We start from the raw sequence: 20,309 nt of genomic DNA on the forward strand, positions 1-20,309 counted from the left end.
GAGGAAAATACTCATATTTTGAAGAACGTCGATGGTGCCGTGCACTGCCCTGCCTGGTACCGATATTGGATCCATTGCTCGAAGTCGAGCTCGATGACCTCTTACGATGTCGAGGGTTGTCATGACGACGTTGAGCATCAGCTGATCTCGAAGATCTATGATGCCGACGTCGATCTCGAGAACTGACCTCGATGTCAGTGACTTCTCTCAGCGACGTTTGCTGTCCATTTTGTAAAGAAACAACCTGATCCCCGGGCACTGAGGCAAGGGGGAGAGCAGGAATGGATGCCACCTGATCCCCGGGCACTATGGCAAGGGGGAGAGCAGGGAGAATAGCAACATCCTGAAGCGCTGAAGCTGCTGATGCTGTGACCACCATATGCGGTGAGGCTTTGTCAGAGGAGCTGACCGATCGAGTTTCAGACTGAGACGCTGTTAAATACTGCTGTAATTTAAATGCCCTAATGTCCAAGGATTTCTGAGACATATTCTTACAGGCAAAACAGGACTTGGTATCGTGATGTTCACCTAAACACCTCAAACATCTAATATGTGTATCTGTGAGAGACAATTTACGGGGGCATGTAGCGCAAGCCTTAAACCCCGTTTTTTTCTGAGACATAACGTAATAAATTACAATTGACTGACTGAGTGATAGTAAAAACCGGGTCAATCGCGGAAAAAATAAAACTGACTGGTCTGGGCTGTCAAGGGTATTTATACAGTATGTATGGGCGGGAATCCGCTAATTCTTTTGCTTTCTTTTTAAAGCGTTGCTATTGGATGGCCGGGTCACGCACGTCATCGTGGCGTATATTCAAGGGGTGTGGCTAGAAGATCCTGTCCATGGAAAACAGGAATGTGTGTGTGCCCAGCTGGAGGCACAGTGCCTTAATCGCTGCTGCTGCAGAACACTACTGCTGAAGTTTGGAGGACCCGTATGGGGAGTGAGAGAGAAAAGATGGATCAGCGGGGGGGGGGGGGGGGGGGGGGGGAGGAGATGTGCTGACCTGAGTGGGGGGAGGGGGAGCGAGGGAGAGGCAGCTATGCTAGATGGGGGGTGAGGAGGGTTGGAACTTGAAAGATGATATGCTGGACCCAATTTTGGGGGGAGAGGCAGAGAAGGAGATGTATTTATTTATTTTAAAAAAGTACAGTTCTGGGCAGATCACAATTTTACATACACAATAAGGATACTAATGAAGACAGATACTGGACTGTTATGCCTACAGTTGCTCTAGTTCAACAATGTTTGCTAAAATATTCTAGATCTCATTGTTTATGAGACATTTGTCCTGCAAATTTGTTAATAACAGCTCCTCACAAATTTGTGCTGTTCTTATATCAGGGTGTAGTAAATATGTTTTGTTAAAGGGAAATTTCCAGAGGAGAAGGGTTTCATTATACTTACCCCTATTCCAAAAAAAAACTTCCCCATAGTCCAGTATAGTGTCAAATTATAGACCTGTAGCTTCTATACCACTATTAGTGATGCGAATGGAGGGTGTGGTAACACAGCAGTTGGTTAGCTACTTGTCTCATGATATTTTGCATGATTCCCAATCTGGTTCCAGGAGGATTATAGCACTGAGACGGTTTTGGCCACATTATCATCAGAGGTCTGCAAGAAATCAGTGTGGGTACAAGAGTTCTTCTGATGTAGTTTGATCTTTCTGGTGGATCATTCTGTCTTGATTATCTATTCTGGAGCATTCTGGAGTGGGAGGTACTGTTCTTGACTGGATTAAGGATTTTCTGTTGAGCAGATGTTATAAGGTGAAGGGATCATTTTCCTTCTCTTCGAGTTTGGATTGTGGAGTCCCCCAGACCTCCATTATATCCCCAATTCTTTTCAATCTAATCCTGGCACCACTGGGTAGGAAGCTTTCAAGCCTTGGTTTTCGATGTATGTGGATGATATAACAGTTTTCACCCTTTTGCGGGCCAATTGTCAAATGTTGTTGTGTTGGAATAATGTATTGTATTTAACATGCATTGCCTGTCAGAAATGTTTTTTTTCTCTGTGATTACTCTGTGACCTCTGATGTAAATTGCTTAGAGAGGTCACACCCATGCAACTTCCTGTGGGGGTTAGAAACAGCACAGCACATGGAGCTCATGATCTCTCCTAACCTGAGAGGATCTATGGTGGTGTGAGCATCCATTACCATCTAAGCACATGGAAAGAGCTGATAATCCAAATGTATAGTATTATGTATATATAAGCCTGTCTGAATATAATCTAACTACAAACTGTGAGTAAACAGATGTTTTGTTAATTCAACTTTAAAGTGACTCAGCAGTGAATTATTCTGGGGCGTATGTGAGAGAGATGAAGAAAAGAAATTAACATTTCTAAAGCTGAAGCTGTGTGTATAAAAATCTGCTAATTATTTACTACAAATAATCCAACAAAAGGGTTATGGGCCCAGGGCCAGGAATTGAAAAAGAAGAGAAATATTACCAGGCAGTAAAAAAGCCACATTTTTCTCTTAAGTTTTAAAAGAAAGATTCAGTCTGTCTCTCTCTCCCCCCACACACCAAACAGCAGGCAAGGCTAAGAAAATGGCTGAGGGAGGAAATTCACCATTTTTCTACTCTCTCAAGGTGCCTAAATTAACTGAAAATAATTATCAGCTATGGGAGCTAAGATTCAAATGTCTCCTTCAAGCAAAGAAATTAAGCATATGTTTAGACCAAAACAGAACAGCTGAAAATATGGCTGAATGGGACAATGCAAACTATTATGTGAAGTGCATGGTTTTTGAAGCTCTCTCAGAGAAACAAGCCATATTGGTGGAGGCAAAAGATACAGCAAAGGAAATTTTAGATAAACTGAGAACTATGTATGCAACTACATATGCAAAACAGCAACCAATTTGGTTGGCAGAGTTGAATGAAACCAAATTAAGGGATAAAAGTAAGTGTAATGATCACATTATGCATCTTATGTCTTCATTTCAAAAGCTAGAACTTTCTGGAATTCCCATGTGTGATGCATTGAAAAGAGCATTTCTTTTTACCTCACTATCAAAGAAGTTTGATGTTTTTAGGTCTGTGAATGAAGCCATTGAAGGGCAATCGTTTGAACAGGCAGCATCAAAACTGAGGCAGGAATGCATAATTAATGATTCTGAGGAGATGTGTTCTCAAAGACAGTCAGAGAGAAATGAAACAAATTTCTTGGCAAAGAATAGAGGAAGGCGGAGCTATGGGAAAACTCCACCCAAGGGCAAGCTGATTTGCTACTCATGTGGAAAGGAGGGACATGTATCTAAATGGTGTAAGGAAACACAAAACACCCCCTCTAGCTCACCTAAGCCAATGGAACAAAAGAATTTTCCAAGCAGGAAATGTACAAAGGACAATGATAAACATAAGAGCTTTCTAATGGCAGAAAAATCTTTGACTATGGTAAATAATAATTCAAATGAAAGTACTTGGATTTTGGATTCGGGGAGCACATGCCATTTAACCAATTGTAAAGATTTCTTTCAGGAAATGTGTCCAGAAGAAGGTATTCTTAATACTGCAAACGCAGGGACTACTCAGATCCAAGCAAAAGGCATTGGATTCTTAAAATGCAAAGTGTCTAATGAAGTTAAAGAAATTCCTGTAAGTGATGTCTTGTATATTCCCCAAGCAGTTTGCAATATGCTTAGTGTATCTACATTAGATAAGAAGGGATTTGTGATTCATTTTGAAAACAGTAAGTGCACAATCTCTAAAAATGATGAAGTGTATGCTGAAGCTTTTATGCATAATGATGTTTATAAACTGAGCATTTCAGGTGAAGCCTCACATCTGGCGCAAGTAAGGAAGAATGATGGTAAATGTAGTCTGGAAATCTGGCACCGCCGCCTGGGACATCGTGATTTTAAGGTGATCCAGGATCTTCACAGTGGGCAACTAGCCACCGGCATTCAGATAAGTGCAGATGCTGGTAAAATGGAGAAATGCATAGACTGTGTTACTCAAAAAGGTGTGAGACCCTCATTTCCTGCATACACAGGAAATAGGAGTAATAAAGTGCTGGACTTAATACACAGTGACTTATGTGGACCGTTTAATATCCCATCATTGGGAAATAACAGATTTGTGCTAATATTCTTGGATGATTTCTCTAGATACTGTGTGGCCTATTTGCTGAAAGAAAAAAGTCAAGTCACAGACATGCTGAAGAAATACGTAGCCATGGTGAGCAATAAATTTGAAAGAAAACCAAAGGTTCTTCAGACCGACAATGGTGGTGAGTTCACTTCACAAAGCATGCGCACATTTCTAGAACAAGAAGGCATTCAGCATATCACAACAGTAGCTTATACACCAGAGCAAAATTCTGTTGCAGAGAGAAAATTTAGGTCACTTGTGGAAATGACCAGATGTATGCTGTCAGATAGCAATCTCCCTAAAAGACTATGGGGGGAAGCCATTCTCACAGCAGTGTACCTACAAAACAGAATGCCAACTAAAGGCGCTGAGCGCACACCACATGAGACATGGCATGGTAGGAAGCCAAACCTGTCACACATAAGAACATTTGGAAGTACAGCATATGCTCATGTACCAAAGCAAAGAAGGCATAAGCTGGATTCCACAACAGAAAGGGGCATTTCTATGCTCCAGGACACAAAGGATATAGAATTTTGAATCTGAAAACTGGCATTGTTGGCATAAGACATGTTACATATTTTGATGAAAACAAAAGGGTTGATAAAGGCTGGATTATCCCAGATGAGCCTTATCATCCAGAATATGAAACTAGAACCATAATAGACATGCCAGTGTATATAAATGCCATACCAAGGCAGATGTCTGAAAGCAACTCATCTGTATCTAACGAGGAACAGGCAGAGGAAGCAGACACAGAAAGGATCATTGAAGAAGACAGTACAGTTGGAGAAGGGGAATCAATTGGAGAAGGACTCTCATATTTAGAGGATGCGGAAAAGTCGGACCAACCTGTTGTCAGACGCTCATCCAGGGAAAACAAAGGTGTTCCACCCCCAAGACTGTCTTACCTAACAAAGTCAGCAGAAGCTCAAGAGCCCTTAACATGGGATGAGATTGAGAAAATGCCAGCAGAAGAAGCTGCTGAATGGCGTAAAGCTGCACAAGAAGAAATTGATGCATTGCATAAAAATAAAACTTGGATTCTTACAAAATTACCTCCTGGCAAGAAAGCTATAGGATGCAAATGGGTATTCAAGTTAAAAAGGAATGCACAAGGAAAAGTGGAAAGGTATAAAGCCAGATTAGTCGCAAAGGGATATCTTCAAAAATATGGAGAAGATTTTGATGAAGTGTTTGCACCTGTAGTGAAACACACGACAATAAGAACACTTCTGAGCATTGCAGTCTCAAAAGGCATGCAAGTCAACCACATTGATGTGAAAACAGCATTTCTTCATGGAGATATAACTGAAGACTTGTACATGGAACAGCCAACAGGTTTCATAAATACAAAACAAAGACAGCTAGTGTGTAAATTAAACAAAGGTCTTTATGGATTAAAGCAAAGTGCAAAATGTTGGAATGACAAATTGCATGAAATATTGACAAATTTAGGATTTAAGCAAGGTGAAGCAGATAAATGTTTGTACACTAGGTGCAGAAATGGACAATATGCATACATTTTAGCTTTTGTTGATGATCTGCTCATTGCAAGCGAAAGTGAGCAAGAGTACAAGGACATTGTAAAATATTTAAACCAGAATGTTGAGATAAAAGAACTTGGTAATGTGTCATACTATCTTGGTATAGAAATTGAGAAACAAAATGATGGTTCTTATCTTCTAAGCCAGAAGCAGAAAATAAATGAGCTTATTGAAAGTTTAGGTATGCAAGATGCCCAAGTTGTAAGCACTCCCATGATCACTGATTTTCTGAAGGATGAAACAGTAAGAGAACCTTTACCAGATAACATCCAATATAGATCAGCCATAGGTAAGCTTTTATATCTAACTACCACATACAGGGCTGATATAGCAAATGCAGTAGGAATTTTGAGCAGAAGGGTCAGCTCACCTACCAAATCAGATTGGACTGCAGTTAAAAGGATGGTAAGGTATTTAAAAGGTACCATTGATTGTAAATTGAAGATTTCAGCCAATAGTAATCCAAAACTAATATGTTACTGTGATTCAGATTGGGCAGGGGATCATTCTGATTATAAATCCACAAGTGGATATGTGTTTATGTATGGAAATGTACAAATTTCTTGGGCCAGTCATAAACAAAGTATTGTGAGTCTGTCTTCTACAGAAGCTGAATATGTGGCCGTATCAGAAGCATGCAGAGAACTGATGTGGATTGAAAAACTTTTGCTGGATTTTGGAATAGATGAACAGAGACCAATCCAGATAATGGAAGATAATCAAAGCTGCATCAGACTGTCACAGAATGACAAGGTTCAGTCACGCACCAAGCACATCGCAACGAAATACCACAACGTGCGAGAGTTGGCGAAAGAAGGGGTCATCAGTCTACACTATTGTCACACCAGTGAGATGACAGCTGACATCATGACCAAACCGTTACCCAGAGAACGTTTTGAGAATCTGCGTATAAAGCTTGGACTTTGTGTGAATTAATAATTGCATGACAGTTATGCATGAGAAGGGGTTTGTTGGAATAATGTATTGTATTTAACATGCATTGCCTGTCAGAAATGTTTTTTTTCTCTGTGATTACTCTGTGACCTCTGATGTAAATTGCTTAGAGAGGTCACACCCATGCAACTTCCTGTGGGGGTTAGAAACAGCACAGCACATGGAGCTCATGATCTCTCCTAACCTGAGAGGATCTATGGTGGTGTGAGCATCCATTACCATCTAAGCACATGGAAAGAGCTGATAATCCAAATGTATAGTATTATGTATATATAAGCCTGTCTGAATATAATCTAACTACAAACTGTGAGTAAACAGATGTTTTGTTAATTCAACTTTAAAGTGACTCAGCAGTGAATTATTCTGGGGCGTATGTGAGAGAGATGAAGAAAAGAAATTAACATTTCTAAAGCTGAAGCTGTGTGTATAAAAATCTGCTAATTATTTACTACAAATAATCCAACATGTTGCTAGTGCTAATTTGGGATTAAATAAGATAGAAGAGTCGGCAGCCAATTTTGGACTGAAAATGAACAAGGAAAAACTAAGTTTATAATTTTTAGTAGTAAATGTAACATGGTGAATGAGAAAACTCTGTGCATTGATGATATTAATTTTCCTTTGGAATCCTCTCTTAAAATTCTGGGAGTGATTTTTGATGTGTTTTACTTTTGAACAGCAAACACAGGCACTAGAACTTAAGGCTTTTAGAGTGTTATGGAAATCACATTAGATCCAATTTTAAGCCTGAGGTGTTTAGAATGATTGCACAGACTTAGGTGTTGCCACATATTGAGTACTGTAATATTACTTGTATGGGCTATAAAGATATGGTTTTAAAGAAACTTCAAACTTTATCAAATACTGCAGCCTGTTTAGGGGTCCTTTTACTAAGATGAGCTGAAAATGGCTTGTGGTAGTGCAGTGGCGTAGCTATGTGGAGCCACGGGGGCCTGGGCCCCGTAGATTTGGCCCTGGACCCCCTGCCGACAACCCTCTTGACCCCCTCCCGCCGCCAACCCTCCCCTGCCGCTGCCATCGCTGTCCGCTACCTTTGCTGGCGGGGGACCCCAACCCCTGCAGCCGAGGTCCTCTTCTTCCGCCGCAAGGCTTCGTTCTCTTTTTGTGAGTCTGACTCAGTATGTATCAGTCATTGCTCGCTGCAGGAGAAGATCTGCTATTTACAAGGCATGCAGGAGGGACAGTTGTTGGGAGTTTTCAGCTGGTGGGGCTTGGGGATCCCTGCCAGCCACATCATAGGTGTGATGCTACTGGGTGGGCCCGAGCCCAAAGTGGGTGGGCCTGGGCCCACCAAGGCCCACCCTTGGCTACGTCACTGGTGTATGGAGTCCAAGAATAGGCATGCCACTAATGTTGGTTTGGTTTTAAGTGAGTGGAGTTTAACGTTTGTGTGAGTTGCAGATGAAGCCAGGAAAAGAACACACAGAGTTCCTTAGTGATAAGGAAAAGTGTCAACAGGATAGGTCCTGGAAGTTTAGGGCTGTAAAAATTATTATTTTGTTTGCCTATAGCTAGATAGACCACAGTTATTTTAATTTGAAGTCCCTATGAGGTATCCTGCTTAAACAGGTGAGACAGAGTTTCGTTCGTTTTGAGTTGTTTAAGTCAGGTGAGCTCTGCAGCCTATGGGTGAAGGAATCATTGATGCTGTGCAAAGATTGTCACTGCTGATTCTGAGCTCCAAAGTACAAGAAAGACCAAAGTGCTCCAGCTAAGAAAGATTATAGCTAAGTGAATTATGCACCAACACAAGCACTAGGAACAAGTTTAAAACAAGAGGATGACAATAGAGTGATATACTTACCTGCTGCAGAGTGGGAAGTACAGGAAACTAAGAGACAATACATTTACACAAAGGATCAATTCTTATGATCAAGGGAGGATTTGAATCCTAGTGCAAATTTGGTTAAAATTGAAAGTTATAGAGAACTACATAGCAATACTTACTTGATATTCTGCTGTTCAAGGCTGCAGAGGGTGCAAATGTCTGGCTGAGGAGATAAGTCGTTGGATCTCATGCACTGATTTTGTTCGATGGTTTTTGCTGATGTTTGTACATTTGTCAATGTTCAATAAAATCTTCCAGAAATTAAAAAAAAAAAAAAAAAGCACATTCGCAAAGTTCAGGTGAACTAGCACTGCATTTTTACTTTTGTCAAAGTTTTGGGTGATTAAATTTGGAGAAAATATTTGTCATATTTAAAAGAAATTTTTACATTCAAAAGAAAGACCGGCCCTGATACTATTGTGGTATGGTAAAGAGTTTCTACATAGTGTTTTTCAGTGGAGAGACTGTGTGTTGGCCTTACTGAGGGGACGTCTTTTAATATAATTTTAGAGTATGTCATAGCATCAGACAGAGTTAGCAAAATAATCAGAGAATATATATATATATATGTGTGTGTGTCATTTTTTCTTCTGAGATGGCAGTCCTAGTGTGGACGTTGGGTGAAGGGGGAGTGTGGGATAAGGTGCAACAGTAGGTGACGCTAGGGAATTGGGGCGTGGCATGGGACAAGGGAGGGGCATGGAGAAAGGCAGGTGTCAGGTTTTTCTCTGTCAAAAAGTTAGCAACCCTAAGCAGGATGCAGAGATTAAAGATTAGCACACAAACTTTATGAAATAAGTTCATTTTATATACTTATTTAATGAGTGAAGAAAGTTAATATGAGAAAATGAAAAAGCATGAAAATGTGATTGTGGGCAATGCCATGTAGAAAATCTAGATTACTGTAGGAGGCTCACTGTTAAAAAAATGGACATAATACAATCTTCATGGTTTCTTTAATCAGTTTTCTGTTTCTTTCATTGCTCACCTCATATTATGCATTTCTCTGACGTTCAACATCTTTCTGCTCTTTTTGCAATTCAGTTATCAATTTATAAACTCCAACATGTTCTCTTCCAATTAACTGTATGCCATGATTCTATTATGTTCTGTGTTCTTGGTATACCCAGCTCAACATGACCGTTGACTGACCACAGAGATGGTGGAAACAATGGAGGTGATCTGATTTGCTGGTTGCAAAGAGTCCTGTGAACCTGTCCACGAACATAATTGTCATCAAACCACTGGGCAAGGTCGGCTGCTTCATCAGGAAGGGCTCCCATCAATTCAAGCCATGCCTGTTGAATTTCATTAGGAGGAAGAAATGCTAGTGCTGTGATTTGGTGAACCTTTATACTGAAGTCCTCATCTGTTGCGTATTGATTTAAGAGTCCTAGGCCCTGTATCTTTCTATATATACTTTGCCCGAAATGGAAAAAAGAAGCATTACGAATGAAGTCGGGAAATTCTTCTGCAGAGGCTTGTATGGCTGCCTGTTCAGAAATAACAATGTGAGGTTTCAGCAAGATATTGTTGGTAGATGAAAAGTCCACTAAGTCCCGAAATGTTTTGTAACATTTGAGAGTCTTACATGACATGAGGCCATAACCCAGTGGCAGGATTCGACTTCTGTCATCAGAGCCAACGGGAGTATGTATTGAATACAGTTGAGTGAATATGGTGGGAATGGTTTTGAATGTCCTGCCAATGATCTAGTACTGACTCTTGCCGAGCTTGAGAAAATTGGTGACCATTGTGACCAGCAGGGTAATGTCTGAGTTCTTAACAAGGAAAGTGGAGGAGTGGCCTAGTGGTTAGGGTGGTGGACTTTGGTCCTGAGGAACTGAGTTCAATTCCCGGCACAGGCAGCTCCTTGTGACTCTGGGCAAGTCACTTAACCCTCCATTGCCTGCTGCATTGAGCCTGCCATGAGTGGGAAAGCGCAGTGTACAAATGTAATTTAAAAAAAAAGTCTCCTCACTTAGAGTTTTTGTGTATTCTGGAGGAATCAGTCAAGGTCAATGATTCTGGATTAACTTTTTTCGGACTAATTTAGCAGTTTGCTTCAAAAACGCTGTATTCCACGAGTATGATTGTGCAGCAGGGTTCATCATTGCAAGTGTGGATTGAGTGGCTTGGGCAGGCTTGTCATTACTGTTTACTGAAGCTTTTTTCATGGCGGCCTCCACACGGGCGACATTGGCTTGGTGTGCAGCAGCAGTGTGCATTGGATGTTCTCCAAACTTTTGTAGTTGATGCTGGCTGATAATGATTCTTGTGACTGCTGTCACAAATGCAGTCTCAATCTTCACATTTCCAGTAGTAAGCAGTTTCTCCCGTCATCCTTCTGACACGCTTACATCACAGGTACAGAAGATAACCTTGGTCAACGAACTTCTACCTTTTATAGAATTGTTACATATGATTCCAGTTCACAGCTTTTGTTTTCATCTCATTCATGAACAGGCCTACTTCAAAGCCTGTTCATATTGGCTTCTTAAACAAATTTTTGTAACTTAATACATTCATTCATGATTGAAGTCTTTACTCTTCCACATCAAACACTTGTGACTTTGCACCTCTAGCATATTCAGTCAAATTTTTACCTGTTGTATTACAATACCAAGTGGCTTCCAGGGTTAATGCCTTGATTAGATTAAAGCGTGTGGTGTATTCTCAGTATTGACTTTAAAAAGTGATCTGCCACATGACAAATGTATGACTTCTCATCTTTATCTTTATTATTTAATTTTTAGACCAATTGTCCATTAGGTGCATTAACTTGTAGACGTAATGTCTCTTTGGATGAATTGTATCCTTAGACCAACTGTCATTAGACCAATAATGTCAAACCCCCACAAACCTCCTAATTCCATAAAAGCTGCCACAAATTGCGTACACAAATTTGGGCACATGCCCAATTAGCATGTGCAATTTAATTGAATAACGAGCTAATTAGCAGCAATAATTAGATTTAATTGGAATTTACATGTGTAAATTTAGGCACAGGATCCACGCCTAAAATTTACACATGATCTGCAAAAGGGGGTGCAAAAATGGGAGGGTCATGGGCGTAACAGAGGCTTTCCTAAAATTAAAGTGCGTTGTTATAGAATAATGGGGATGCACGCCTAATGTAGGTGTGTACATTTGCACTATGTTTCAGTTGGTGCAAATGGCCCTCCTAAAGTTAGGCACGATTTCTAGGTGTAAGCATTATTCTATAAACCATGCCTAACTTAAGAGTGGCTTATATAATAGCGCTTTTTTTCAGCGCCATATATAAAATCTAACCCTAAATGGATAGTTGTTGGCTCCATTTTCCTCTCCTCCCCTAACCTGGCTCCTTGTAATCTGGATAAAATTTGGGCATTTAAAGGTGGAGATTATCTAAGTGGCCAATTGTTAAGATGGGTTATTTTACCACAAGTGGCGCTATTTTAGCACAGGGTCTCAATGCATGAAATGGGACTTTGTGCTAAAATAGCATGACTTGTGGTAAAATAACCCTTCTTAACAGTAGCCCAAGCTGATAAATTCCCCTCTTAGAGAGTTACATTTAGAAAGTTAAGCAGTGTGATTTTATCCAGATAAGGGCCGAAAATATTTGCATAAGCAAGTTATACATTTGTGGCCTACCGGCAAAGACTTAATTTTCTTTAAATGTTTGGCCATAGGTGTTTTAACATTTTCAATCCCCTGCACATTCCGCATTTTCAGGACTCTTCTTTGGAATATTTAGCCCTTGTGATCTCTGTATTTTGGCTAGATCACCACTGGCAGAGGTTGTAGCAAACCGAATCAGCAACTGGATGATTTAAGCATGCTGGGACCTTGGAAAGGGTAGTGGTTGGGGCAAGACAGGGAAGTGAATGGAGACTGAATGGAATGAAACAGAAGGCAGTGGCATCTGGACACTGTTGGTGAGATAAGAGGTCCTTTTCTGTCAGTAACTGCTGTTATTATGTCTGCACCATTTTCATTCCCTAGTATAACCTAACACCTTCTTTGTAATGTCACTACCAGGTTCTCCACCAGCTTCGCTTATTATGGCTTGGCCATGGACCTTCAGGGCTTTGGCGTAAACATCTACCTGATCCAGATAATCTTTGGAGCTGTTGATTTCCCTTCCAAGTTCATCTCTGTCCTGGTGATGAGTTACATCGGGCGTCGTGTCACTCAGACAGGCTTCCTTACCTTGGCTGGGCTGGCTATACTTGCCAATATATTTGTGCCATATGGTGAGGACCTGCCTAATCTTATAATGATATCTTCTAAATACATTTTTGTTTTTAAGCATAAGCAAAATTGGTTGAATAAGCTTAAGTGTCACATAAGTCAGCATAGCACCAGCCATCAAAGCTTCAGTCACAGTGACTTCACTAATATTTCACGTATTCTTGTACATTCACACAACTCTGCACATATAGCTGCATCTTATGCCGACAACTGTCAATGAAAAGACAGATTCATTCGTGAGTAAAAAGAATAACTGAATCCTATGTGCCGGTACAACGGACAGCTGTATCGGCATTTCAGTTTAGCCCAGTAAAAGAGGTAAGAGGCTCTCCTCTTCCCTGTATGCTTCCAGATAACTTTTGTATGTAGGGAGATCAGGTTGTGTATTTGGGCTACATGTGAATAAGTGTTTTTGTTAGTTCAAAATTGATAAGATTTGAATGCGCAAAAGGTGGAGGGTAGATATTCACATGCACTTATCCAGGTACTACTAACTGGATAAGTGCCGGTGAGCATGGCAGTGGTGTTCCTAGGTTGGCTGCCAACTGGGCCAGATTGCCGCTGCACCCCCCCCCCCCCCCCCCGGTGCATCCCCCACCTGAGAATCACCCTCCTGTGAATCACAGCACCCCTCTGGCGCATCACCGCCAACCCCCTCCCCCCCCCCCCCCCCCAAGCACATCGCTCTTACCTCCTGGATATGCAGGGAGCAGTCTCGGCTGTTGGCTCCACCAGTTCCTGGCCCCGGAATAGGAAGTAACGTCAGAAGGAGCAAGGAACCGGCGGATCCGACAGTCATTCAGCTGCTTCCTGCACCCCCTTGCAGCGTGCACTCGGGGTGGACCTTCTCCACTGTTGGTATGCCACTGGAGCAGGTCATTCAGTGGCATTAACCGGATAGTCTCCCACTCTCAAGTTATCTCTGGTGATTTCTAGGTTACTGGGGCCACACTCCCAGTGGTCCCACAGTTCCTAGAAAGCACTCATAGACCCAACATACAACCACCAGGATTCTTAGTCAGTCCAGACAAGTAAAGTCAATAAAACTAATCAAGTTTATTGTCAGAGTAGAACAGTGAACCATATAAACAGGTGGAAAAGAACAGGCAATAACAGATAACTGAATATGGATCAAATATAAAACTATCTAAACATTTATCTACTACCTAAATAGTACCTGGGGAGTTCAGGAACAAGATATAGCTGCTCACAGGTTATGAAATCTAACTGTTCACAGGGTCTCAGGAAAAGAGAACCTTCTCTTTCCACTCCCTTATCTGAAACTAAAAAAATACATCACAGCTTAAGCTAACAGCTTTTTGCGGGAAGAAGAAACTGTCACTTCTGGTATAGCTTTAACAACTACAAAAAAAAAAGACAATCGCCATCTGCTGGCCAATTAGGAGAAATACATGTCATCAGTAAAATAATACATTTCATAGGCTTAGAAACCCACTGTTTCATCACAGCAGTAATTAGAATACACACGCACAACTGTGCCTAACTTCTAATACACGCAGACAAAAAGGGCGGGCTATGGGTGGGGAAATAGGCATTTTTTGGGCGTTTCAAAATTTACATGCGCAGTTATAGAATATGGCCCTCTGCTCCTAAATCTATGTGCCAGGATATACGCCACGTTTTTGTTGGTGTAAATTTATTTATTTATTTATTTATTTGTTTGTTACATTTGCATCCCACATTTTCCCACCTATTTGCAGGCTCAATGAGGCTTACATAGTGCAGTTTGTAGACTCCGGAGTAAACAAATACAAGGTGATGTTGTGGAAGGATAAGGTTCATGTTGTAGGACAACCAAAACAAACAGTGGATCCAACAAAGTCCTCTCACAAGTGGTGTTTTCTTAAACAAGTTCTTTATTCAAAATCAATGAAAGCAACCCGACACGAATCGTGTTTCGGCCATAAAGGCCTGCCTCAGGGGTCTATTGATTTTCAGTATAAAACAGTGATTTTGTAGATCAAATTGACAAACAATTAGCTTCCTGCTAACTGAAATAATCGCAAACAGGGTGCCGTGGCACAGCCTACCCTGTCGAACCGAGTATGCCAAATTGGATACTGACAATCAATAGACCCCTGAGGTAGGCCTTTATGGCCGAAACACGATTCGTGTCGGGTTGCTTTCATTGATTTTGAATAAAGAACTTGTTTAAGAAAACACTACTTGTGAGAGGACTTTGTTGGAGCCACTGTTTGTTTTGGCTTTCGTTCCTCCTGTGGAGAGATCACCTTCTGTGGGTGTTGGCTTCATGTTGTAGGACCACATGAAGGTATCGTACAGCGGAAGAGTTGTGTGATGGCCATTACGAACTTTAGTGTTGTTGTGTCGCTGAGATCAGGTGTTTATGTTGGGTCGGTAGGGTATGCCTTTTTAAACAGGTGGGTCTTAAGTGATTTTCTGAAGTGCAAGTGGTCGTATATGGTTTTCAAGTCTTTTGGTAGTGCGTTCCATAGTTGTGTGCTGATATATGAAAAACTAGATGCGTAAGTTGATTTGTATTTGAGTCCTTTGCAGCTTGGGAAGTGGATATTTAGGTACATTCATGTTGATTCAGATGTGTTTCTTGTTGGTAGGTCGATCAAGTCTGTCATGTATCCTGGTGCTTCACCATAGATAATTTTGTGAACCATAGTGCACATTTTGAAGGTGATGCGTTTTTTGATTGGGAGCCAGTATAGTTTTTTACAGAGGGGTTTTGCGCTTTCAAATCTTGTTTTTCCGAAGATGAGTCTTGCTGCCGTGTTTTGAGCGGTCTGAAGTTTCTTTAGGATTTGCTCTTTGCATCCCGCATTAATTCCATTGCAATAGTCTGCATGGCTTAGTACCATTGATTGTATCAGGTTGTGGAATGTTTCCCTTGGGAAGAATTGTCTCACGCGTTTGAGTTTCCACATTGAGTAGAACATTTTCTTTGTTGTGAGTTTTGCTTGGTTCTCTGGTGTTAGGGTTACCATTCGTCCGGATTTCCCCGGACATGTCCTCTTTTTGAGGGCGCTGTTGGGAGTCTGGGCGGATTTGTTAATTTGCTGGCTTTGTCCGGGTTTTTTCTTCTACGAGACTAGTCCTGACTCCTCCCATCCGTTGTCCTCCTGCCTATGCACGCACGCCACGTGCAGCGTCCCTGCGTGTGCTTGCCAGCCTGCCCCACTCAGCTGATGTTTGTAAATAATGATCCTCCTCCCTCCCTCCATCCACCCTCTGCAGTCTTGTGAGGGAGAAATGTGCTCCTGTAATCCGATCTTTTCTTGAAAGCCTGGCAAGGCAGAGTGCTGCAGGCAGAAGCTGTATCAATAAGGAGCTCTGTTCCTCTCTGAAAAGGGCTTCCTGAGCTGCCTTTGATTTGCAGATTCCCTAAAGGGAGGGCCTTGTAGGAGAAGTTGCTCAGCTCAGGTTTTGGCGGCACTTCTGACTGGCTTTCAAACTATCATTTCTTGTGCTTTTCTTTGAGCTCCTGTATCTGAATTTTCTTCCTTGGTGGCCCAAATCTACCAATTGCAGGAATAGTAAAGAGTGTTGTTGTTTTTTTTTTTCCTGGAGGAGAGGTGCCTCGGTGACAGCAGCTTTAAGAATGAAGTTATCATTTACAGGAGCATAAGAGGTAGAGACTCCACATTAATGCATGCATATATTTACAAAACTGTATGTGTACTTGTGCACATAGGTAGATTAATGTGAAATGGGAGGCAATTACTCATTGTTATTTCTCTGTAATGTTCAACAGCTCTAAAAGGAAGGTTGACAAAGATTTAGATAAAGAGTATACCTGTAAGGTCATTGAGAACCTCATTTTAAGCACCTCTTTAACTGTCTGAAATTCTTTTAAATGACTGTGACACCTTTACCAACTTATCCTGGAATTGTGGTGAAACGGAAAGATATAGAAATATTTATGAAAATAGCAGTAGAAGATTTTGGACAGTGTATTCCTGCCTCTTGGAATGAAACTCTTTGGAGACAAGACTCTAAACAGCCTCTTATTACTTAATATTTCTGGTGTTTTACCTTGTCTATGATATACTTTACTCTGGGGTTCCTTAGGGGTCTGTGCTAGGACCGCTGCTTTTTAACATATTTATAAATGATTTGGGAGTAACTAGCAAGGTAATTAAATTTGCTGATGACACAAAGTTATTTAAAGTCATTAACTCGCGAGAGGATTGTGAAAAATTACAGAAGGACCTTACGAGACTGGGCGGCTAAATGGCAGATGACGTTTAATGTGAGCAAGTGCAAGGTGATGCACATGGGAAAAAAGAACCCGAATTATAGCTACGTCATGCAAGGTTCCACGTTAGGAGTTATGGACCAAGAAAGGGATCTGGGTGTCGTCGTCGATAATACACTGAAACCTTCTGCTCAGTGTGCTGCTGCGGCTAGGAAAGCGAATAGAATGATGGGTATCATTAGGAAAGGTATGGAAAACAGGTGTGAGGATGTTATAATGCCGTTGTATCGCTCCATGGTGCGACCGCACCTTGAGTATTGTGTTCAATTCTGGTCGCCGCATCTCAAGAAAGATATAGTAGAATTGGAAAAGGTGCAGCGAAGGGCGACTAAAATGATAGCGGGGATGGGACGACTTCCCTATGAAGAAAGACTAAGGAGGCTAGGGCTATTCAGCTTGGAGAAGAGACGGCTGAGGGGAGACATGATAGAGGTATATAAAATAATGAGTGGAGTGGAACAGGTGGATGTGAAGCGTCTGTTCACGCTTTCCAAAAATACTAGGACTAGGGGGCATGCGATGAAACTACAGTGTAGTAAATTTAAAACAAATCAGTGAAAGTTTTTCTTCACCCAACGCATAATTAAACTCTGGAATTTGTTGCCGGAGTTAACCTGGTGATCCGAAAGGGACGTGTGGGCAGGGCAGGGGGGGTGGTGAGGGTGGGGCAGGGGGCGTGACATGTATCCTCTTTTTCAGAGGACAAAATATGGTAACCCTATCTAGTGTTATGTTGTGGTCCAGTGTAACGCAGAAGATTTTCAGGCTGTCAGAGACAGGAAGGGTGTGGTCTGGGATGTTGATAGTTGTGGGAGTGTCTGTGGTGTATTGGGATGAAAGGATGAGACAATGTGTTTTTTCTTTATTGAGTTTTAGTTGAAATGCATTTCCCCAGGAGTCCATAGTATTCAAGCCGATCTTGATTTCGTTATCGATTTCTGTCAGTGTAGATCTGTAAGGAATGTATATAGTGACATCGTCTGCATAGATGAAAGGGTTAAGGCCTTGGTTGGATAAGGTCTTGGCTAATGGGGTCATCATTAGGTTGAAGAGGATCGGCGATAGCGGTGATCCTTGTGGTACTCCGCAGTCTGCTTTCCACCATGATGATATGTTTGTTTTTGACTTTACTTGATACGCTCTTGTGGTTAGGAAGCCCTTGATCCAGTTGAGTATGTTACCAGCGATCCCAAATTTGTCGAGTAATCTTATTAGTATGTTATGGTTTACCATATCGAATGCACTAGACATGTCGAATTGGAGGAGGAGGATGTTATTGTCTATTGCTATTTCCTGCTTGAATTTGGCCAGGAGAGTGAGTAGTACTGTTTCTGTGCTGTGTAATGGGCGAAAACCAGACTGTGATTCATGTAGTATTGAGAATTTGTTTATATAGTCTGTTAGTTGCAGGGCTTTTTTTGAGGGGGTACTAGGGGGAACTGAGTACCGGCACCTTTTCCAGTGTCTTCTGAAATTGACCCATGGACCACAAGTTTTAATGAAAGAGCTCAGGCTGAAGACAACAATTCTGCCTTGTCATAGATTCTGTCACTGGTTGCAGGGGGCCTGGCTATTGTAGAGTGAGTCCCTCAGTGATCACCCCACCCCTGAAGGGTGGCCTGGCATTTGAGTACCGGCACCTCTTTTGCTAGAAAAATTGCACTGGTTAGTTGTTTGGTTACCATGCTTTCCATCAATTTGACTGACAGCGGGATGGATGCTACTGGCCGGTAGTTGTTGATTTCATTTGCTTTTTTTGTGGTGTCTTTTGGTATCGGGGTGAGTAGATATTGCCCTTTTCCTTCGGGAAGAGACCTTGCTGAACCATGTAGTTTAGGTGGGATGTGAGATTTGCTATGAAGCAGTCAGGGGCAGATTTCAGTAGTAGTTGGGACAGATGTCTAGTGTACAGTGAGTGTTGGCGAACCTCCTGAGTGCCCGTGCTACAGTATCGACGGTAAGGGGGGAGAAGTTTAGCCAGGTGCGGTCAGCCGGGTGTTCTCCAATGGTTGGGTTCAGTTCGTTTAGGAAGTTTTCGATGTCATTGTTGCCTTGGGGTAGTGTGTTGCATAGGTTTACAATTTTTTCATTGAAATCTTTAGCAAGTTTGTCTGCAGATGGGGTTTCTGTGTTCAATGCAGTGACCTTGTTGGTATCTAGGAGTTTGTTCACGAGTTGATATAACATATTTTCAAAGCACTTAGACTTACAAAGTTCCATAGTAACTAATGGAACTTTGTAAGTCTAAGTGCTTTGAAAATGAGCCCCATAGTTTCTTTTGTCTTTGTAATCTGTTCCTATTTTAGTTTTGTAGTATGATCTTTTGGTCTGTCTTATTGCGTACTTGTATTTTCTTTGTGATTGTTTCCATGTGTTGAGAGAGTGTTCATCTTTTGTTTTTTTCCATGCTTGTTCAAATTGCCTAGATTGTGTTTTTTTCAGTTCATCGTTGAACCATGGTATCGAGCTATGCTTGCGTGAGGTTCTTGTTCGTAGGGGTGCTATTTCATTTAGTATGCATTTACATTTTTTATCCCATTCTAAGAGGTAGTTCGTGGATTCTGTTTGTGCTGTCCATTCATTGTTGTATATCAGTTGCCAGAATGTTTTCGCGTCTACATGGCCTCTTGATGTGTATAATGTGTGTTCTTGGATTTGGTGTGCTCCCTTCTTTCGCCAGTGTAGGAATAAGTTTAGTTTGTAATGATCAATCCAGGGTGTTTTTGTCCATTTAATGTCTGTTATTGTTAGGTTCTGGTCTGTTGAAAGTTTGTGTGAGATGAGATCAAGTGTGTGCCCTTTAACGTGGGTTGCTTGCATTTGTGGCCATTTGAGATCCCATAGGTGAAGGAATTCCTTACATTCTTGTGCGTTGATTGCATTAGGGTCTTCTAAATGAAGGTTGATGTCTCCTAGTACTAGTACATTGGAGTTGGTCACACATATGTTTGAAATGAAGTTCATGAAGTTGGTCTGGCCTTCGTTCCAGTTGCCTGGAGGTTTGTAAAACAAGACACAATTTAAATAGTCGTGTAGGGTATTGTTTTGGATTCAGATTGAAGCGATTTCAAGTTGAGGTGTCATGGACTTGGCAATGGTTTCGGTGGTAAAGTGAGATCGATAGATTAGTGCTTTGCCTCCGCCTCTTTTTTCCTTTCTGGTCCAGTGTGTGATTTTGTATCCTGGAGGGCACAGGTCTAGAATTATGGGGTATTTTTGGTCGTGGATCCAGGTTTCACTGATGAAGAGTAGGTCAAGGTGATCCAATCTGTTACAGTTGCTGTTTTGTTTACTGCGGATCTGGCATTGATGTAGCCCACTTGGATTGTTTGGAATGGGTCTTCTGCATTTGGTGTTGTGT

At 41.5% G+C, this 20,309-nt stretch overlaps 1 protein-coding gene across 1 annotated transcript in view; it reads left to right on the forward strand.

The window, feature by feature from the left end:
- Positions 1-20,309, forward strand: part of LOC115480461 (solute carrier family 22 member 6-A-like) — a 103,484-nt gene that overhangs the window by 53,468 nt on the left and 29,707 nt on the right. Inside the window, exon 7 of the mRNA XM_030219155.1 lies at positions 12,487-12,701. Within this exon, the coding sequence (XP_030075015.1) occupies positions 12,487-12,701 (215 nt within the window). The remainder of the gene's footprint in view (positions 1-12,486; positions 12,702-20,309) is intronic.

The sequence above is a fragment of the Microcaecilia unicolor genome, chromosome 11 (assembly GCF_901765095.1).
Source record: "Microcaecilia unicolor chromosome 11, aMicUni1.1, whole genome shotgun sequence".
NCBI lineage: Eukaryota > Metazoa > Chordata > Amphibia > Gymnophiona > Siphonopidae > Microcaecilia > Microcaecilia unicolor.